General features: G+C 39.1%; 1 protein-coding gene across 9 annotated transcripts in view; it reads right to left on the bottom strand.

Annotated features, from left to right (window-relative positions):
• The window catches only part of SLC26A8 (solute carrier family 26 member 8), a 79,361-nt gene that overhangs the window by 55,620 nt on the left and 5,335 nt on the right, over positions 1 to 18,406 (bottom strand). For 7 of the 9 annotated variants that reach the window (XM_047732207.1, XM_047732205.1, XM_047732200.1 and 4 more), the window contains exons 2-3: positions 12,934 to 13,120; positions 7,023 to 7,162 (exon numbers count right to left, since the gene is read on the bottom strand). In XM_047732207.1, coding sequence (XP_047588163.1) covers positions 7,023 to 7,162; positions 12,934 to 13,120 — 327 coding nt within the window. The remainder of the gene's footprint in view (positions 1 to 7,022; positions 7,163 to 12,933; positions 13,121 to 18,406) is intronic. The other 2 variants (XM_047732211.1, XM_047732206.1) reach the window with 2 other exon arrangements.

Here is an 18,406-nt window from a genome sequence, read left to right on the forward strand (position 1 = left end):
GAGCAGAGAGCCTGATGTGGGGCTCAATCCCAGGACCCTGGGATCATGACCTAAGCCGAAGGCAGAGGCTTTAACCCACTGAGCCACCCAGGTGCACCAACATCTAGAACTTCTTAAATAAGTTCTTCGCCATGTAGTATTTTTGTTTCATTTGAAGGAAATTATTAAGTTGTCAGATACTACCTATTTAAGTATAAATAAAACTTTTGAATTATTTATACAACAAATTCTTTCTTTTTTTTTAAAAGATTTTATTTATTTATTTGACAGGCAAATCGTAAGTAGACAGAGAGGCAGGCAGAGGGAGAGGGAGAAGCAGGCTCCCCGCTGAGCAGAGAGCCCGATGTGGGGCTGGATCCCAGGACCCTGGGATCATGATCTGAGCCGAAGGCAGAGGCTTTAACCCACTGAGCCACCCAGGCACCCCCAACAAATTATTTCATTATTCACACTACTTAAAATAATACACAATCCCTTAGTTAGCAAGAGTTGCTCAGATTCATTCATTCATGTAGTTATGTAATTATTATTATTCATGAAAGATCTTGTGTACCCACTATGTGTTAGATACTATGCTGGATGCTAGGTAAACTTATATATCTATTCTCCCTTTGGTATGAAATTACACTGATAATTTGGTACTTTAGCAATGGGATGGCCTCAATTTTCACCATAAATGCAGGACCTTTGATAAGTGGGAGTCAGTAGAGGACTCGCAGTTAAAGCATCAGGCCCAAGAGTTCAGGTCTTCCATTATAGCCCTCTAGAGACTTTCTGATTACTTTTCTGGAAGTGAATGTACCCATACAAATGGAACATTTTGGTTTATAGCTGCCACACGGAAATTTTACAAGGTACTCCTTTATATTGGGAATGCAAGGCTGGCTCAATATTTAAAAATCAATTAATGTAATCTACCATATTAATAATCTAAAGAGAAAAATCACATGCTCATATCAATAATGCAGAAAAAGCATTTGAGAAAGTACACCATCCATTCAAGATAAAAATTCTCAGCAAGCTAGAATAGATAGAAATTTCCTTCACCTAATAAAGGGCATCTACAAAAATCCTACAGCTAATATCATACTTAATGGTGAAAGATTGAATGCTTTCCCTCCTAAGATCAGGAACATGGCAAAAACGTCTATTCTCAGAGAACCACTCTTTTTCAGCATAGTACTGGAAATCTTAGCTAGCACAATAAGCAAGAAAAAGTCATAAAGGCCATTCAGATTAAAAAGAAATACAACTGTCCTTATTTATAGGTGACATGATTATCAATGTAGTAAACCCCAAGGAAAAAAGATTATGAGAGTTAGTAAATGAGTTGCAGGATACAAGATGAACACAAAAATCAATTGTATTTCTATATGTAAACAATGAACAACTGGAAAACAAAACTATTTTTAATTACTACAAACAATAACTCCTCCAAATGAAATGCTTAGATATAATTCTAACAAAACATGTGTAAGATCTGTATGCTGAAAACTACAAATGCTAATGAAGGAAATCAAAGAAGACCAAAATAAATGGAGAGATATACTATGATCATGGATTGGAAACTCAACATAATAAAGGTATCAGTTATCCCCAAATTGATCTATGGGCTTAATGCAACAGCCATCAATATCACAATATGATTTTTTGGGGGGGGGCCACCTGGGTGGCTCAGTGGGTTAAGCCTCAGCCTTCAGCCCAGGTCATCAGCTCAGAGTCCTGGGATCAGGCCCTGCATTGGGCTCTCAGCTCAGCAGGGAGCCTGCTTCCTGCTTTCTCTCTGCCTGGCTTCTTGTGATCTCTCTCTGTCAATAAATAAATAAAATCTTTTAAAAAAGGATTTTTTGGTAGATATAAAGAAGCTGATGCTAAAATTTATATAAATTTTAAGCTAAAAGAATTTTGGAAAACAACAAAATATGAGGGATCACACTATCCAATTTTTAGACTCATTATAAAGATACAATAATCAAAACATGATCTAGGTAAAGGGAAAGACAAGTAGATAATAGAACAGAATAGAGTCCAGAAATAGACAACCACAAAAATATGGTTGTTTGATGCTTTGACAAAAGTGCAAAAACAATTCAATGAGCAATAGCCTTCTTTAAAAATGATGTTGAATATGTAACAAAAAATAAACCTTGACCTAAACTTCACACTTTATGTAAAGATTAACTCAAAATAGATCATAGATCTAAACATAAAACATAAAGGTACAAGACTTTTAAAAGAAAACATAAAAGAAAATCTTTGTGACCTGGGAGTTAGGTAAAAGGTTCTTATATATGATAGGAAAAGCACGATCCACAAAAGGAAAAAAATGGATAAGTTGGACTTCATCAAAATTAAAGCCTTTTGTTCTGTTAAACACATTATCAGAGAATAAAAAGATAAGCTACAGACTGAGAGAAAGTATTTCCACACTACATATTGACAAAGGATTTGTATCCAGAATATATAAAGAAGTCTCAAAAATTAACAGTAAGAAAACAAAAGTTTTTTTCCAACTAAAAAAATAGGCAAAAGAGTTGAACAGGCACTTCACTAAAGAGAATATGAGGATAGGGGTGCCTGGGTGGTGCAGTTGGTTGAGTGTCTGACTCTTGGTTTTGTCCCAGATTGTGATTTCAGGGTTGTGAGATTGAGCCCCATGTGGGGCTCTATGCCCAGTGTGGAGTCTGCTTGAGATTCTCTCTCCCTCCCCCTCTTCCCTTCCAGCTCATGTTCTCTCTCTTTCTCTAAAATAATAAATAAATACAAATCTTTAAAAAAAGGATATGAGGATAGTAAAAATGAACATGAAAAGATGTTCAATCTCATTAGCCATTAAAGGGAAATACAAATTAAACCTATAAGGAGACATCACTATATACCTCTTAGAATGGTTACAATAAAAGATAATAAAAACTAGCTTTCATCAAAATAAGAATTTTGCCCTGTAAATACTCTGTTGGAAGGACCAAAAGATAAGCTACAGATTGGGAGAAAAAATTTACAAAACATAAAAGACAAAGGACTAATATCTAGAATGTATAAATAACTCTTGAAACTCAATAGTGAAAATGCAAATAATCTGAGTTAGAACATGAGCAAAAGACAGGAAGAGCCATCTCATTTAAATATAAAGGTGGGAGGGGTCCCAGGGGGGCTCAGTCATTAAGTCTGCCTTGGGCTCAGGTCATGATCCCAGGGTCCTAGGATAGAGTCCTGCGTCAGACTCCCTGCTCAGTGGGAAAACTGCTTCTCCCTCTCCCACTCCCTGTGATTGTGTTCCCTCTCTCACTGTGTCTCTGTCAAATAAATAAATAAATATTTTTTTAAAAAGTATATATATGTATATATATACATATACACACACACACACACACAAGTGGGGAATTAGCATAGGGAAAAATCTTAAACATCACAAGGCATTAGGGAAATGCAAACAAACCACAATGAGGTCTCAGACCCCTATTAGAATGGACCCCCCCCCCCCACAAAAAAGTAGTGACAACACCATATGCTAGTGAGGATATAGAGCAACTAGATCACTCATAGAGCACTCATGCTGGTGGGAATATAAAATGATACAACCATTCTAGAAAAAAGCTGTCAGTTTCTTAAAAATTTAAAGATGCAACTATTCTACAATCCCACTATTGTGCTCCTGATCACTTATCCCACAGAAATGAAGACTATGTTCATTAACCTGTGCACAAATGTTTAAAACAGCTATATTTGTAATAGCCAAAACCCAAAAACAATCCAGATACACTTTAAGGATGAATGTTTAAATAAACTATGGCACATCCATACCACGGAATTTTACTTAGTAACAAAAAGGAAAAAAACTACTGATATATACAAAAACCTAGATGAATCTGTAGGGAATTAAGAAGAGTGAAACAAAGGCAATCTCAAAGAATTTCAACTGTATGGCTCTTCATATAACTTTCTTGAAAGGATAACATTCTAGACATGAAGAAGATTAGTGGTTGCCAGGGTTAAGGAGGGGATGGGGGCAAGGGTCAAGTGGGGGTAACTATAAAAGGGCAACAGGAGGGATCCTTGTGGTAGAAATGGTCTGTATCTTGACTATATCAATGTTAATATCCTGGTTGTGAAACTGAACTGTAGTTTTGTAAGATGTTACCACTGGGGAAAGTAGGAAAAGGATACAAGGAATGTCTCTGTAGTCTCTTACAAGTGTATGTGAATCTATAATTTTTTAAAAGATTTATTTATTTGAGAGAGAGAGAGAGAGAGATTGAGCACAAGTGGAAAGAAGAGAAGACAGGCAGAGAGGAAGAGAGAGAATCTCAGGTAGACTCCACACCAAGCATGGGGCCCACATGGGGCTCAATCTCACAACCCTGAGATCATGACCTAAGCCAAAACAAACAGACAGACACTCAACCAAATGCATCACCCGGCATCCCTTGTGAATCTGTAGTTATCTAAAAATAGGAAGTTTAATTAAAAAAAATACAGACATCGGAGCACCTGGGTGGCTCAGTGGGTTAAAGCCTCTGCCTTCAGCTCGGGTCATGATCCCAGGGTCCTGGGATCGAGCCCCACATTGGGCTCTCTGCTCAGAAGGGAGCCTGCTTCTCTCTTTCTCTGCCTGCTTCTCTGCCTACTTGTGATCTCTGTCTGTCAAATAAATAAATAAAATCTTTAAAAAACAAATACAGACATCATCAAGTGAAGGGTATGGAGGAACTAGAACTCTTGTACATTGCTGGTAGGGATAAACAATGGTAGGTACAGCCCCTCTGGAAAACAATTTGGCAGTTTCTTAGGATGTTATACACATAGCTACCATATGACCAACGATACTACTCCAGGGTATTTACCTTAAAGAAATGAAAACTATGTTTTCTGGAAAACCTGTATGTGAATGTTCATAACAACTTTATTTTTGACAACCAAAAACTAGCCATGAAATGTCTCCCAACAAGTGAATGGGTAAGCTAGCTGTGTTATGTCCATGCAATGGACAATTACTTAGGAATGAAAAGGAACAAGCTATTGATGCACATCACAATTTCCATTAATTTCAAAGACAACGTGCTGAATTGAAGAAGCCAGGTTTCGAGAGTTATATACTCCCTGAGTCCATTTAGATGATATTCTCAAAAAGACGTAAGTAACTGTGGTGATAGAGAACAGATCAGTTTTTTGCCAGGGGTGGATGGGACTAAAAGGAATGGCATAAGAGTATTTTGGGGTTGATAGAAATGTTCTGAATCTTTGTTGTGTTGGTGGTTATATAAATCCATGCATGTGTTTAAATTTATAGATTGAACACCAAAAGGGGGAAGAAAAGTCAATTTTCCTGCAGGATAGTTAATTGACTATTTAAAAAGGGATCCCTGGAACACCTGGGTGGCTCAGTTGGTTAAGCAACTGCCTTTGGCTCAGATCATGATCCTAGAGTCCCAGGATCCAGTCCCACATTGGGCTCCCTGTTCAGCAAGAAGTCTGCTTCTCCCTCTGACCCTCTCCCCTCTGATGCACTCTCTCTCTTTCTCTCTCAAATAAATAAAATATTAAAAAAGGGGGGGGGATCCCCTTTTTCCAACTACCAGCCTTGTCCTGGAGTTGGTTGTTAGCTACCTCTCACCCCTTTGCTTGGCCTCTCTCATGCTTTGTATAAGCCGTACAATCACAGGTTTTAAACCTGTCTGACGGGCCCCAGGAGAATAAAGGAATAGCATTTAAGTACTATGTAGTAGGGGAGTCTGGGTGGCTCAGTGGGTTAAAGCCTCTGCCTTCAGCTCAGGTCATGATCTCAGGGTCCTGGGATCGAGCCCCGCATCAGACTTTCTGCTCAGTAGGGAGCCTGCTTCTCTCTCTCTGCCTGCCTCTCTGCCTACTTGTGATCTCTGTCTGTCAAATAAATAAAATCTTAAAGTAAATAAATAAATAAATACATAAATACTATGTAGTATTAATTTAAATACTATGTAGTAGTTGCAAACTACTGTGAGTAAAGGATTAATAAAATCTTTTCTCTCTCTCTGCGGATAAATTTGATATTGGGTTAACTTTCTAGCTGTTTCTTCGGAAACCCAGTAATGGTGGGATGTCAGCTGTGTTACCAGCCAATACTGGTTATGGTAAAAATAAGCCTGATTAGTCTACTCTATCTGGACCAAGCTGATCTGTGAATGAAGGATAAATATACAGTGGGAGTCATTAGCTTTGAGCTTCTGAGTGCAATAACTCTTGTAACTGGCCATGCTGTTTGTGGGACCCTGGAAGCAAGTTATGAGAATTATGAGAGATATTGGTTCCTATTCAGGAAATGAGGCTTCTGAAGCCCATGATAATTCCTGCACCTCTGTCTGTGTGATCCTGCTGTCTTCTATCTGAACTGCCACTCGGAAGACCAAAGAGTGGTGCCTGGCCTGCTTTGTGTGTAACTTACTGAAGAGATGCTAGCAAGCTGTGTTTCCTATGCTTTACCTTCCTAAGGAAAACCAATGCCAAGTGAGGTCTATTGTAGTTGTGTGAGTATGAAATGACTAATTAAGCAAAAACAAAGCAAAACAAAAAAACCCAAAACAACATTGAATGAGTATTGCAAATACTCTTGAAAGTATTCTGTCTAAACTAACTGAGTTTATCTTTTTTCTTAAAGATTTGTTTTATTTGAGAGAGTGTGCATACACGCTGGGTGGGGGGCAGTAAGGGCAGAGGGAGAGTGAGAGAATCTCAAGCTGATTCCCTGCTGAGTGTGATGCCAGACAGAAGGCTCTGTCCCACAGCCCTGAGGTCATGACCTGAGCTGAAACCAAGAGTCGGACGCTTAACCACCTAGGGGCCCCAAAACTAACTTAATGTTTTGGAACCCACCCTGGAAGAGTTAGAAATCTAGCAGGTAAGGGAATAGATGGTAGTAATGTGAATGGAATTCATCTACTTCTTTCCATTCATCTAACACAGGTAATTGTTTACTAATTGTTTACTCTGGGTGAGCAGACCAGGTCTGACAGGTTGTGGGTGAAGAGGCTTCGAATCTTCCTTACCTTGGGGAACTTGCACGAGGCCAACAGTTATACCAGCAAGTAAGTCTCCAAGAAGCCAATCCTTGAACCGATACAAACACACCCACTCCAGGAAAGGAAAGATCGTTATTATGCATCTTAGGAACTTGTGCCATGAGCAGCTGTGAGAAAGAAGAACAGAGACTTGATAAGATTTTCCAAAGAAAAAGCCCACATAGCCAAGAAAAGGCCCAGTGCATAACTATTCCCATATAGCAGCATTTCTTGTCAGCTCTATTGACATCCTGACACAGTGGACTAGATAATTCTTTGTTGTGGTGGATGTGTCCTGCATCCTGTAGGATGGCCAGCAGCATCCCTGGCCTTTACCTACCAGATGCCAATAGCAGCCCCCCCCAGTTGTGACATCCCAAAGTGTCTCTAAATATTGCCAAGTGTTCTGTGGGGGACAAAAATCACCTCTGATTGAGAACCAAACTATATATATATATACATATATATACATATATATATGTATATATATATATATAACTAAGCCTTATCATCTAGCATATGAAACAGGATGTTTGGAAAGAATGGAAACCCACAAATTTAGGAAAATGGACTTTTACTGTTTTCTCTTGATAAGGACAGTGTTTTGAGATGTGATACTGGTGGGAGGCAGGGGCCATTAAGATGTCCACATCATTCCCATACACCAATTTTCTTTACTGAATATTATTAACTCTATGCCGCTTTGATCTGTAGTATGTAGAAATTTATAGAAAAGATAGGTAATGGAATCCTGCACTTTAGGAGCTGGCCATATAAAGGAAAGGCAATAAAATAAAGCTTTATTATCCTTTAACCTAGTGGACATCAATCAGAACCAATTTTGTTATCCAGGAGACATTTGGCAAAGTCTGGAGACATTTTTGGTTGTCACAACTGAGGGAGAGGGTGCTATTGGTATCTGGTGGGTAGAGGGCAGGGACTTTGCTACACATCTTGTAGTGCATAGGACAGCCCCCATGCCGGAAACAATTTTTTTTTAAATCTAAAACAATTTTTAAAAAATATTTTATTTATTTTTTTGACAGAGATCACAAGTAGTCAGAGAGGCAGGCAAAGAGAGAGGGGGAGACAGGCTCCCCTCTGAGCAGAGAACTTGATGCAGGGCTTGATCCCAGGACCCTGAGATCATGACCTGAGCCGAAGTGCAGAGGCTTAACCCACTGAGCCACCCAGGTGCTCCCAGAGACGATTTTCTGGTCCAAAATGTTACTGATGCTGAGATTGAGAAAACCTACATTAAGCTCTAAATCTAAATCTAAAACAGCAGCATCATTGTTAGTCAATTGGTTAATCAATCAACCAGTAGGGGCGCCTGGGTGGCTCAGTGGGTTAAGCCGCTGCCTTCAGCTCGGGTCATGATCTCAGGGTCCTGGAATCGAGTCCCGCATCGGGCTCTCTGCTCAGCAGGGAGCCTGCTTCCCTCTCTCTCTCTCTCTCTCTCTCTCTGCCTGCCTCTCTACTTGTGATCTCTCTCTGTCAAATAAATAAATAAAATCTTTAAAAAAAAATCAATCAACCAGTAAAACTAATATGGTTTTAAATCGCTTTTTGCTAGTTACATCTTAGTATGGGCCGAAAGCCAAAAGTATGAAGATTTTTTTTATGTATGAGCTATAGTTGGATAACTGGGATTTGACTATAGTAACAAATAGAACTTTTGTGTATGCAAAGCTAAAATGTGTGCTCATAAAGAATTTCACATGTTTGACTCTCACAACTATGAGCATTACTCCCCCTAAGGTAATTGAGGCCAAATAAGTGTAAGTGATTTTTCCAAGGTCACAGTAGTGTGGACAGAGCTGGGGCTACAAACCAGGTCTTCTGATTCTTACTTCAGTGTTCTCTCCACTCTATTACCACCATATTTCATATTGACAGCTATTAAATTCTTTTTGGGAGCCAGGAAAAAATCCTTGGTTTGGAAGGAACATCACATTGCTGTTCTTATGAGAGTCCTTGGATGTGAGGCAAGGATACCTAGGGTGCTTTCTCCAATTATGGCCCCCAAAGGGGAGAGCAGAGCATGTCATGGGGACAATTTTTTCCTTCATCTGATCCTGTCTCTCCCATGTACCACTGGGCAGAAGACAAGCCACCCTAGGCAGAGTCATCAAAGCTCTTTAGCATGGAAAAATAATACAGTGGACATGGAATGATGGGACTCTAGACCTGAAAGAAAATCAAGGAAGATGCTAGAGGGATAGGAATTAAAGCCGGTGTGTGTGTGTGTGTGTGTGTGTGTGTGTGCGGGGGGGGGGGGGGGGCCGAGGCAGTATAAGCATTTTTACACAAATCTGGATTTTACTCAGGGCATCTTAAAAGTGAGGAATGTAAGAGTCTATGTGAGAGGACCGGGGACATTTTGACAAGAAAGGGAATATTTGTAGTTGCTAATGGAAAGGGAGAAGATGAGGAAAGAGATGAGGTTTTCTGTAGAAAAGACAGATAGGTGGTTGTGACAGGTGGTTGTGGCACCTGGGTGGCTCAGTTGGTTGAGTGTCTGACTCTTGGTTTCAGCTCAGATCATGATCTCATGGGTCATGAGATCGAGTCCGGTGTCATACTCCACGCTCAGAGCAGAGTCTGCGTGAAGAGTCTCTCCTCTGACCCTCCCCCAACTTGCTTTTTTTTCTCTCTCTCAAATAAATAAGTAAATCTTAAAAAAAAAAAAAAAGATGTAGAGTTCAGAGACTTTTTTTTTTTTTAACTAAAAAAACCCCACCTAAAATCACGTTTTTTATTTGCTAGGTGCCTTACAAATACTCTTTGAATCTTCACAGTCAAGTAGATGCTAATATCATCCCCATTTTTACAGATAAGGAAACTGAGGCAAAGTGGGTTAGATAGCTTACCTAAGGTCACACACTTGGGAAGCAGCAGAACTGGGATTCATAACCAGGTAATCTGGCTTCTGAGCCTTGCTCTTAACCACAGAGTTGTACAACCTTTCATGTTAAAAGTCCAAAAGTGGATACAATTGTATGTTTCAGAAATAAGGAGCTGGGATGCAGAACTGATCAGATTTAAGTGTCTAAGGATAGGGCAGGTTGGGGAGAGTTAGGCTGAAATTTCTTTGGTAGTACCTTTTTGTGATGGAGTAAAAGTCAGGAAAAGATTCTCCTTTTGTAGAGACAAAGTCAATGTGCCCCTAAATCCCCTCTTTGACACATGACCTCTGACCCATCTGGAGTAGAGAAAATGGGAATAGTGATGTAGGACTGGGGAGGGTCTCCAAGACCACAACTTACAAAAGGCAGGATATGGACAAGGGAGAATGCCTCAGAGAAGGAAGGTCTACAATAGGGCTGTGTGGAGGCCTTCCTCCCTTGTCACCCAACACAGGCCAACCGTAGTGGTAAGTCAAGGGATGAGAAAGACTGATAAATCCCAAGTGTGAGTGAAGACAGCTTGAATAGTTAGGGTTGATATAATGATATAGGTTACAAAGGGTCCCTCACCTGAGGTCGGTGGACCCTCCCCCATGGGTCTGTAGATAGAATTTGTAGGTATGTGAACTTAGAAAAAATTATACCTTTATTTTCATTACCTCCTAACTGAAATTTAGCATTTCCATCAATTATGAATATTGACAACAAGCCACTGTAGTATCAGCAGAACCTTTGTAACCAATAGAAACTGCAATATTTTCATATTACATTCAAATTGCTGCAGAGATCTTAAGATATCATTTATGTTCATCACTACCTTGAAATTATGATAGTTATTAGATCCACATTATTAAATAACATTATTGTGGTATTTTAAAATATTTTGATAACTATATTTCAACCTAGCTGGTTTACTTTACAGTCCTATGTATTTTATGCTTTAAAAAAATATTCTGGCCAAGACCATTCAATGGGGAAAGAGCTGTCTCTTCTTCTTCTTCTTTTTAAGAGATTTTATTTATTTATTTGACAGTGAGAGAGAGAGAGAGAGAGAGAGAGAGAGCATAAGCAGGCAAAGAGGCAGGCAGAGGGAGAGAGAGAGAAGCAAGTTCCCCGCAGACCAGGGAGCCCAATGCGGGACTTGATCCCAGGACGCTGGGATCATGACCTGAGTCGAAGGCAGCCGCTTAACCAACTAAGCCACCCAGGCATCCCAAGAGCTATCTCTTCAACAAATGGTTCTGGGAAAATGGGATCTCCATATTGAAAGAATGAAGTCAGACCCTAACTTTATGCTATATACAAAATTAACTCAAAATGGATCAAGAATCTAAATTTAAGAGCTAAAAACTATAAAACTTATAGAAGAAAATCTTCATAATCTTGGCTTTCCCAATAGTTTCTTAAAGATGTCACCAAAATCATAGGCAACAAAACAAAAAAATGGATAGACCGGATCTCATGAAAATTATAAACTGGTGCACCAAATGACACCATCAACCCACAGAAAAGACAGTCTACAGAATGGAAGAAAATATTTGCAAATCATATATCTGATAAGGGTTTAGTATCCAGGATATGTACAGAACTACTAGAACTCAACAATAAAAAGACAACCTAATTTTAAAAGAGGTAAATAGACATTTCTTTAAAGAAGATATAAGAACAATCAGTAAGCACATGAAGAGATCTCAACATATGTAATTCTTAGGGAAATGCAAAAAAAAAAAAAAAAAACCAAACCAAACCCCACAATAAGATACCACTTCATGCCTGATAGGATGACTATAATTAAAAAAAAAAGAGAGAGAAAAATAACACAAGTTGTAAAGGATACAGAGCAAAAACACTTGTACATTGCTAGTGAGAATGTACAGTGGTGTAGCTTGTATGAAAAAGTCTGGTGGTTCTTCAAAAAATTAAACATAGAGTCACCATAAGATCCAACAATTCTACTTTCAGTTATATACCTGACAGAGTTGAAGACAGGTTCTCCAACAGATACTCCTATGCCAATATTCATGGCAGCATTATTCGCAATAGCCAAAGAGTGAAAACAACCCAAGGGTGCACCAACAGATGAATGGATATGCAAAATACAATATTTACGTACAATGATATCAGCCATAAAATGAAGTACTGATCCACGCTACAACATAGTTGAAGTGTGAAAACATCATGCTAAGTGAAATCAACCAGAGAGGAAAGACAAAAATTGCATGATTACACTTAAATAAATTATCTAGAAGAGGCATAGGGACAGAACGGAGAGGAGAGGTTACCAGGGGTGAGGAGGAGGGGACAATGGGGAATTATTGCTTAACGGGTACAAAGTTTCTGTTCGGGGTGACGAAAAAGTTTTGAAAACAGTGGTTGCAGAACATCGTGAAATGTCATTAATGTTGCTGACTTGTACATTTAAGACTGGTTAAAATGGCTAGTTCTCTGTTATATGTATTTTACCACAATTTTTTTAAGTAAAAAAAAAAATTATCCTGCAAAGATGTCCATTAGCTTTACCAGCCTGCTGCAAGGTTGATAGCACAAAAACAGGCTAAGGGCCCCTGAACTAGAGGACCCACATAGTCCCAGTGACTATCAGAGGCAGTGAGTTCTACATTGTACAGTTATGCAAGTACTGCCTAGGGTCCATGGGATATGAGGTTAGAAGGATCTCATTCTGCTACCACTACTTAGTCGACCATCGCTGCTTCTGTGGCTGTTTTTAGGAGACTGGTAACAGTTGCTAATCAAATGATGTATTTATTAAATATTATCCATAGATGCTGTCAGGGACATCCAAGAAATTTTTAATCAAGAGGGTGCTACAGGACAGACCATAAGCAAACCAACTGAAGAAAAATCACACAGCAGCCTAAGGGTCCCAAAGATAGGAATTCAGAGGAGGAAGACAGATGTAGGCACTGTAGGAGTAAAGTAGGGTCTTAGTGCTGCCAGCTTGGAGGCAGCTGAATGACCCCCACACCCACCGGCACTGGACGTGGTGTCTGAACGTGGTGATGTCGATGTCCAAGTTCCCAGAGGAAATACTCTTCCTTCTGTGTTCCTGTTGAAAGGTCTCCTCATTGTACACATCTCGCTTGACATCATATGTGAAAGAATTTTGCCTGTATTTATAGCCAAAACCCTGGGGGTTCCTCTCTGGTTGCAACATTCCTGGTTGAGTGGGAAGAGATCAAACAAAAAACAGTTTTTAAAAAATCTAGATTCTTGGCACATTCTTACGGAAATGAAATTTCCATATAATGACATCTAGTATTTGTATAACACTGTCTTTTTATTTTTTAAGGATTGATTGATTTATCAGAGAGAGAGAGAGAGAGAGCACAAACAGGGGCATCAGTAGAGGCAGAGGGAGAAGCAGGCTCCCTGCTAAGCAAGGAGCTGGATGCAGGACTCGACCCCATGACCCTGGGATCATGACCTGAGCTAAAGGCAGACACCTAACCGACTGACCCACCCAGGCGTCCCAACACATGCTGTCTTAATAAAAACTTTCTCTTGTATAATTTTATACTCAAAGCCACCTATAGAAAATGCAAGGTGTGTATTAGTCTCATTTTCCAAACAGGGAGACCTAAAAGTTTCAATAGCCTTGGTTGTTTAATAATTAGAGTCAGGACTAGAACCCAAATGTCTTGCTAGGAAACCTAGTTTTCTTTATGTTCAATTATATTGCTATGTTGTGGAGGAAATGATTATGAGGTAAGTCAGTACAACCATCAATTTTCACCACAAACACTGAAGGTGAAGTGGTCAATACAGTATCTTCTTCCCTTTATCCTTTCCTTTTCTTCATAGCACTTGTCAGGACCTGATTCAATATTTGTCCATTGTCTGTTTCCCTTACTAAAATATAAGCCCAAGAGGCAGGACTTTGTTCACGGCTATATCCCTAGGTGCCAGAATATTGCCGGAAAGTACCAGCTAGTGGCACCATGGTGAAGCAGAAAAAACATTGCATGGGCTATCAAGAGATTCGGGTTCGAGCCCAGGCTGTTTTTCTAACTAGCTATATGATTAGGAGCAAGTGTCTCAGAAACTGAGGGTCAGTTTTCCTTTGGTTTCATGCATAAAATAACATGGTTGGAACACGTGGTCTCTAAGACCGTTGAATTTTAAAGATTTTATTTTTTTTATTTGAGAGAGAGAGAGAGAACCAAGCAGCAGGAGTGGCAGAGGGAGAGGGAAAAGGAGAAGCATGCTCCCTGCTGAGCGAGGAGCCCCGATGTGAAGCTTGATCCCAGGACCCCAGGATCATGACCTGAGTCAAAGGCAGATGCTTAACTGACTGAGCCACCCAGCTGCCCTGGGTCACATTAAGTTTTAAGAAAAATCTGTATCATTCTGCTCTTCTCTGCTCTTTTAAGAAAATGAGAAGTAGTAGTTACTGAGGATGGCTACAGGTCTATTTCTGGGAGAAAGTATAATCATTCTTGATCATGTTTGTTTGTCTATTTTTAAAGATTGTATTTATTTATTTATTTTAGAGAGAAATCATGCGAGAGAGTGTGGGCAGGGGGAGGGACAGAGGGAGAAGGAGAAGGAATCTCAAGCTGACTCCTCACTGAGCACGAGCCTGATGCTGGGCTTGATCTCATGACCCTGATTTCATGACCTGAGCAGAAATCGAGAGTCAGATGCTTAACTGAACAAGCCACCCAGGTGTCCCTCATCATGTTTTTGAACAATAAAAAAAGCATAAACTAAATTGCTTCCACGTAAATGTGGAAAAGCATATATATCTATGTATCTATCAATAGATATATAAGATACCTGGGTAAACATGTAACATATGTAGATTACCCAACTAGTTCTTTTATAAGTGAGGCTGAAAACAAGTTTAATGTACCAGCAGCTTTGTTTTCCTTCAGAATGATCATGTATCATCATCAGTAGCAGCAATATTTATAGAGCACTTGCTATATACCAAGCATTGCACTCGACGTTTTTCATGAGTTATTTCACATAATTTCCATGACAATCCTAATACTGTTATTATGTTCATTTTATGGGTGATAAAACCAAGTCAATTACTTTATACATTTTGAGAAATTAACTAACTGGGCTGTGGACATAGATTGTATTTTTACCCTCAAAGCACTCGTGTGTTGTATAACACCTATTAACTAAAGATCACAAATTCAATAAAGTGGGCATGTGATTGGGGAATATAGAAGAGGATGGAAGAGGTATTTTACAATGTATCACTCAAGAGAATTAGTAATAGGTGTTTTTTGCAGAAAAACCAGAACTGTATATTAAAACAGGTAATATTTTTCCTTTTCTTCCCCTGTCCATAGGACTATTCATCCAGTCATCCTCACTTTTCCTGTGTAATCTTAAAATAAGCTTCCATTGCTGGAAGAGAGCTGTTCCTGGCAACTGAGAGAACCTAATTAACCTGCTAATTATACTGAGATTATAAAAACTGCCATCCTGGGTTGGATCCAGGGTTTCAAATCTAGCATTTTCTTTCTGAAAGTGGTACCAAGGCAGGGTTGGCATAAAGCAGGCAACATATAGACATTGAGGCACAGAGGGAACAGTGGGACTGATGAAGGCAGCAACAGCTCCTTGCATGGGGCAAGTGGGGCCCAGCCAGGGCAGGTCTGATCTTTCTCAAAATGAGTGACAATTGCAGATTTTTATCTGAAATCTTCTAACTTTGAAATGTTGTCCATTACTTTATACTTTTTTTTTTTTTTTTAACACAGAGCATATCTAACAAAACCTCTCTGCAGGCCAGATTTAGCCTGTGGACCATCAGTGTGTGACCTCTGTACCAAGAGCCTTGTTGTCGAAGCCACGAAATACACTCATGCTATCCTATCACAAATTATAGTTTATCCCCCAAGAATTTCTCTAACTCTCTTTCCAAGTGAAAGTATATTTTCTGTTGTCATGCTCTTTGGAGGTATTGGATCCCACTAGTTCACTTACAGAAAGTAGGGTTTCATTCTATTGTCTTCAATCTGCATCACCTATATTTCAAGAGGTAGCTCCCATCTACCAGATTAAGTTTTGATAAGTCTATCTGCTTTTATTTTCACAATTTTACAAATTTCTACCATATGTACTCTTGGCCTTCATTTGTTTCTGCTTAAGAATTCACGTGCTATTTCATCTGTGTTCAATTAATTTAGTGTTCCACTAACATTTGTTGAATGCTAGGTGTTATGGGGATTAAAAAGGACAAAGACTCTATAGTTCAGCAGACTAAAAATTCCAAAATATAGAGGTGGGAAAGACAGGTGATATTAACATTTATTGCTGCTCTGCCATATGCCAGGTTCTTCTCACACAACATCTCAAGAGAGGTACTCTTTTCCTCATGATGATGATACCCATTTTACTGATGAGTTTAGTGGTTTCTCAGAGTCATAAAAGGCTTAAATAGCTGAGCCAGAACCTGAACCCTGTCTTTCTGATTCTAAAATCATGCCACATCCTAATACCATGTGATCTCCTACAGAGTGGGATTAACAATTCCAACCTAGGGGGATGAGAAAGGCCTCCTTGGGGAGAGATGAACTCTGTTCTGTCTAAACTGGGGGCAGAGAAGAGAATAAGGTATTGAAGAGAACAAGATAAAATTACAAAGATAATATAAAGCAAGTAATTTAATAATCTGAGTAAAGGAGAGCCTGGGTGGCTTAGTGGGTTGAGTGTCTGACTCTTGATTTCAGCTTAGGTTTTGACCTCAGAGTTGTGAGATGGAGCCCTGTCTTCAGTTCTGCGCTCAGCAGAAAGTCTGCTTGAGTTTCTCTCCTATGCCCTCTGCCCCTCCCCCTCTGCCTCTTCTCCTGCTCACAGACAGTCTCTCCAAAATATATGAAACAAATCTTAAAAAAAAAAAAAAGATCTGCATGAAGTCAGTGTCAAGCCCCCAAAAGTCGGTTGAGGCCTATTCCTGGAGGGTCTTGAATATCTGGGTTGAACTTGGACTTTTTAGCTATTTAAAGTGTTTAAAACAACATTTGCACAGAATTAGGACAAACATTCTTAAATTTCTATGGAACCACAAAAGACCCCCATAGCCACAGCAATCTTAAAAATGAAAAACAAAACTGGGGGTATCACAATTCCAAACTTCAAGTTATATTACAAAGCAACAGTAATTAAAACAATATGGTACTGGCATAAAAGTAGACACATAGATCAATGGAATAGAATAGAAAGCCCAGAAATAAACCCACAATTATATGGTCAATCAATCTTTGACAAAGGAGGAATGAATACACAGTGTGGAAAAGACAGTCTTTTCAACAAATGGTGTTGGGAAAACTGGACAGCAACATGCAAAAGAATGAAATTGGATCCCTTTCTTACACCATACATAAAAATAAACTCAAAATGCAATAAAGACCTAAGTGTGAAACTTAAAACCATAAAAATCCTTGAAGAGAGCACAGGCAGTAATTTCTCTGACACTGGCCATAGCAACATTTTTTCTAGATATGTCTCCTAAGGCAAGGCAAATACAAGAAAAAATAAATTATTTGGACTCCATCAAAATAAAAAATTTCTGGGGGCGCCTGGGTGGCTCAGTGGGTTAAAGCCTCTGCCTTCGGCTCAGGTCATGATCCCGGGGTCCTGGGATCCAGCCCCACATCGCATCGGGCTCTCTTCTCAGCAGGGAGCTGCTTCCCTTCTTCTCTCTCTGCCTGCCTCTCTGCCTACTTGTGATCTCTGTCTGTCAAATAAATAAATAAAATCTTTACAAAATAAAAATAAAAAAATAAAAAATTTCTGGACATTGAAGGAAACAATCAACAAAACTAAAAGACAACTTACAGAATGGGAGAAGATATTTGCCAATGACATATCTGATAAAGGGTTAGTGTCCAAAATCTATAAAGAACAGATACAACTCAATACCCAATTAAAACTAATAACTAATAATAACTGATATTAATTATTAGTTACTTATTATTATTAGTTATTATTGATAACTAATCCAATTAAAAATAGGCAGAAAACTTTGACATCTCTCCAAAGAAAACATCTAGATGACCAACAGACACACGAAAAGATTCTCCACATCACCCATCATCAGGGAAATGCAAACCAAACCCACAATGAGTTTATCACCTTACACCTGTCAGAGTGGCTACAGTTAAAAACACAAGAAACAAGTATTGGGAAGAATGTAGATAAAAAGGAACCTTCCTGCACTGTTGGTGGCCATGCAAACTGGTAGAGCTGCTGTGGAAAACAATATGGATGTTCCTGAGAAAATGAAAAATAGAACTACTCTACAATCCAGTAATTGCACTATTGGGTATTTATCCCCAAAATACAACACTAATCCAAAGGGATACATGTACCCCTATGTTTACTGCAGCATTATTTACAATAGCCAAACTATGGAAGCAGCTCAAGTGTCCACTGCTAGATGAATGGGTAAAGAAGATGGGGTATATATTATATAATGGAATA

This window comes from Lutra lutra, chromosome 6 (assembly GCF_902655055.1).
Source record: "Lutra lutra chromosome 6, mLutLut1.2, whole genome shotgun sequence".
Lineage (NCBI taxonomy): Eukaryota > Metazoa > Chordata > Mammalia > Carnivora > Mustelidae > Lutra > Lutra lutra.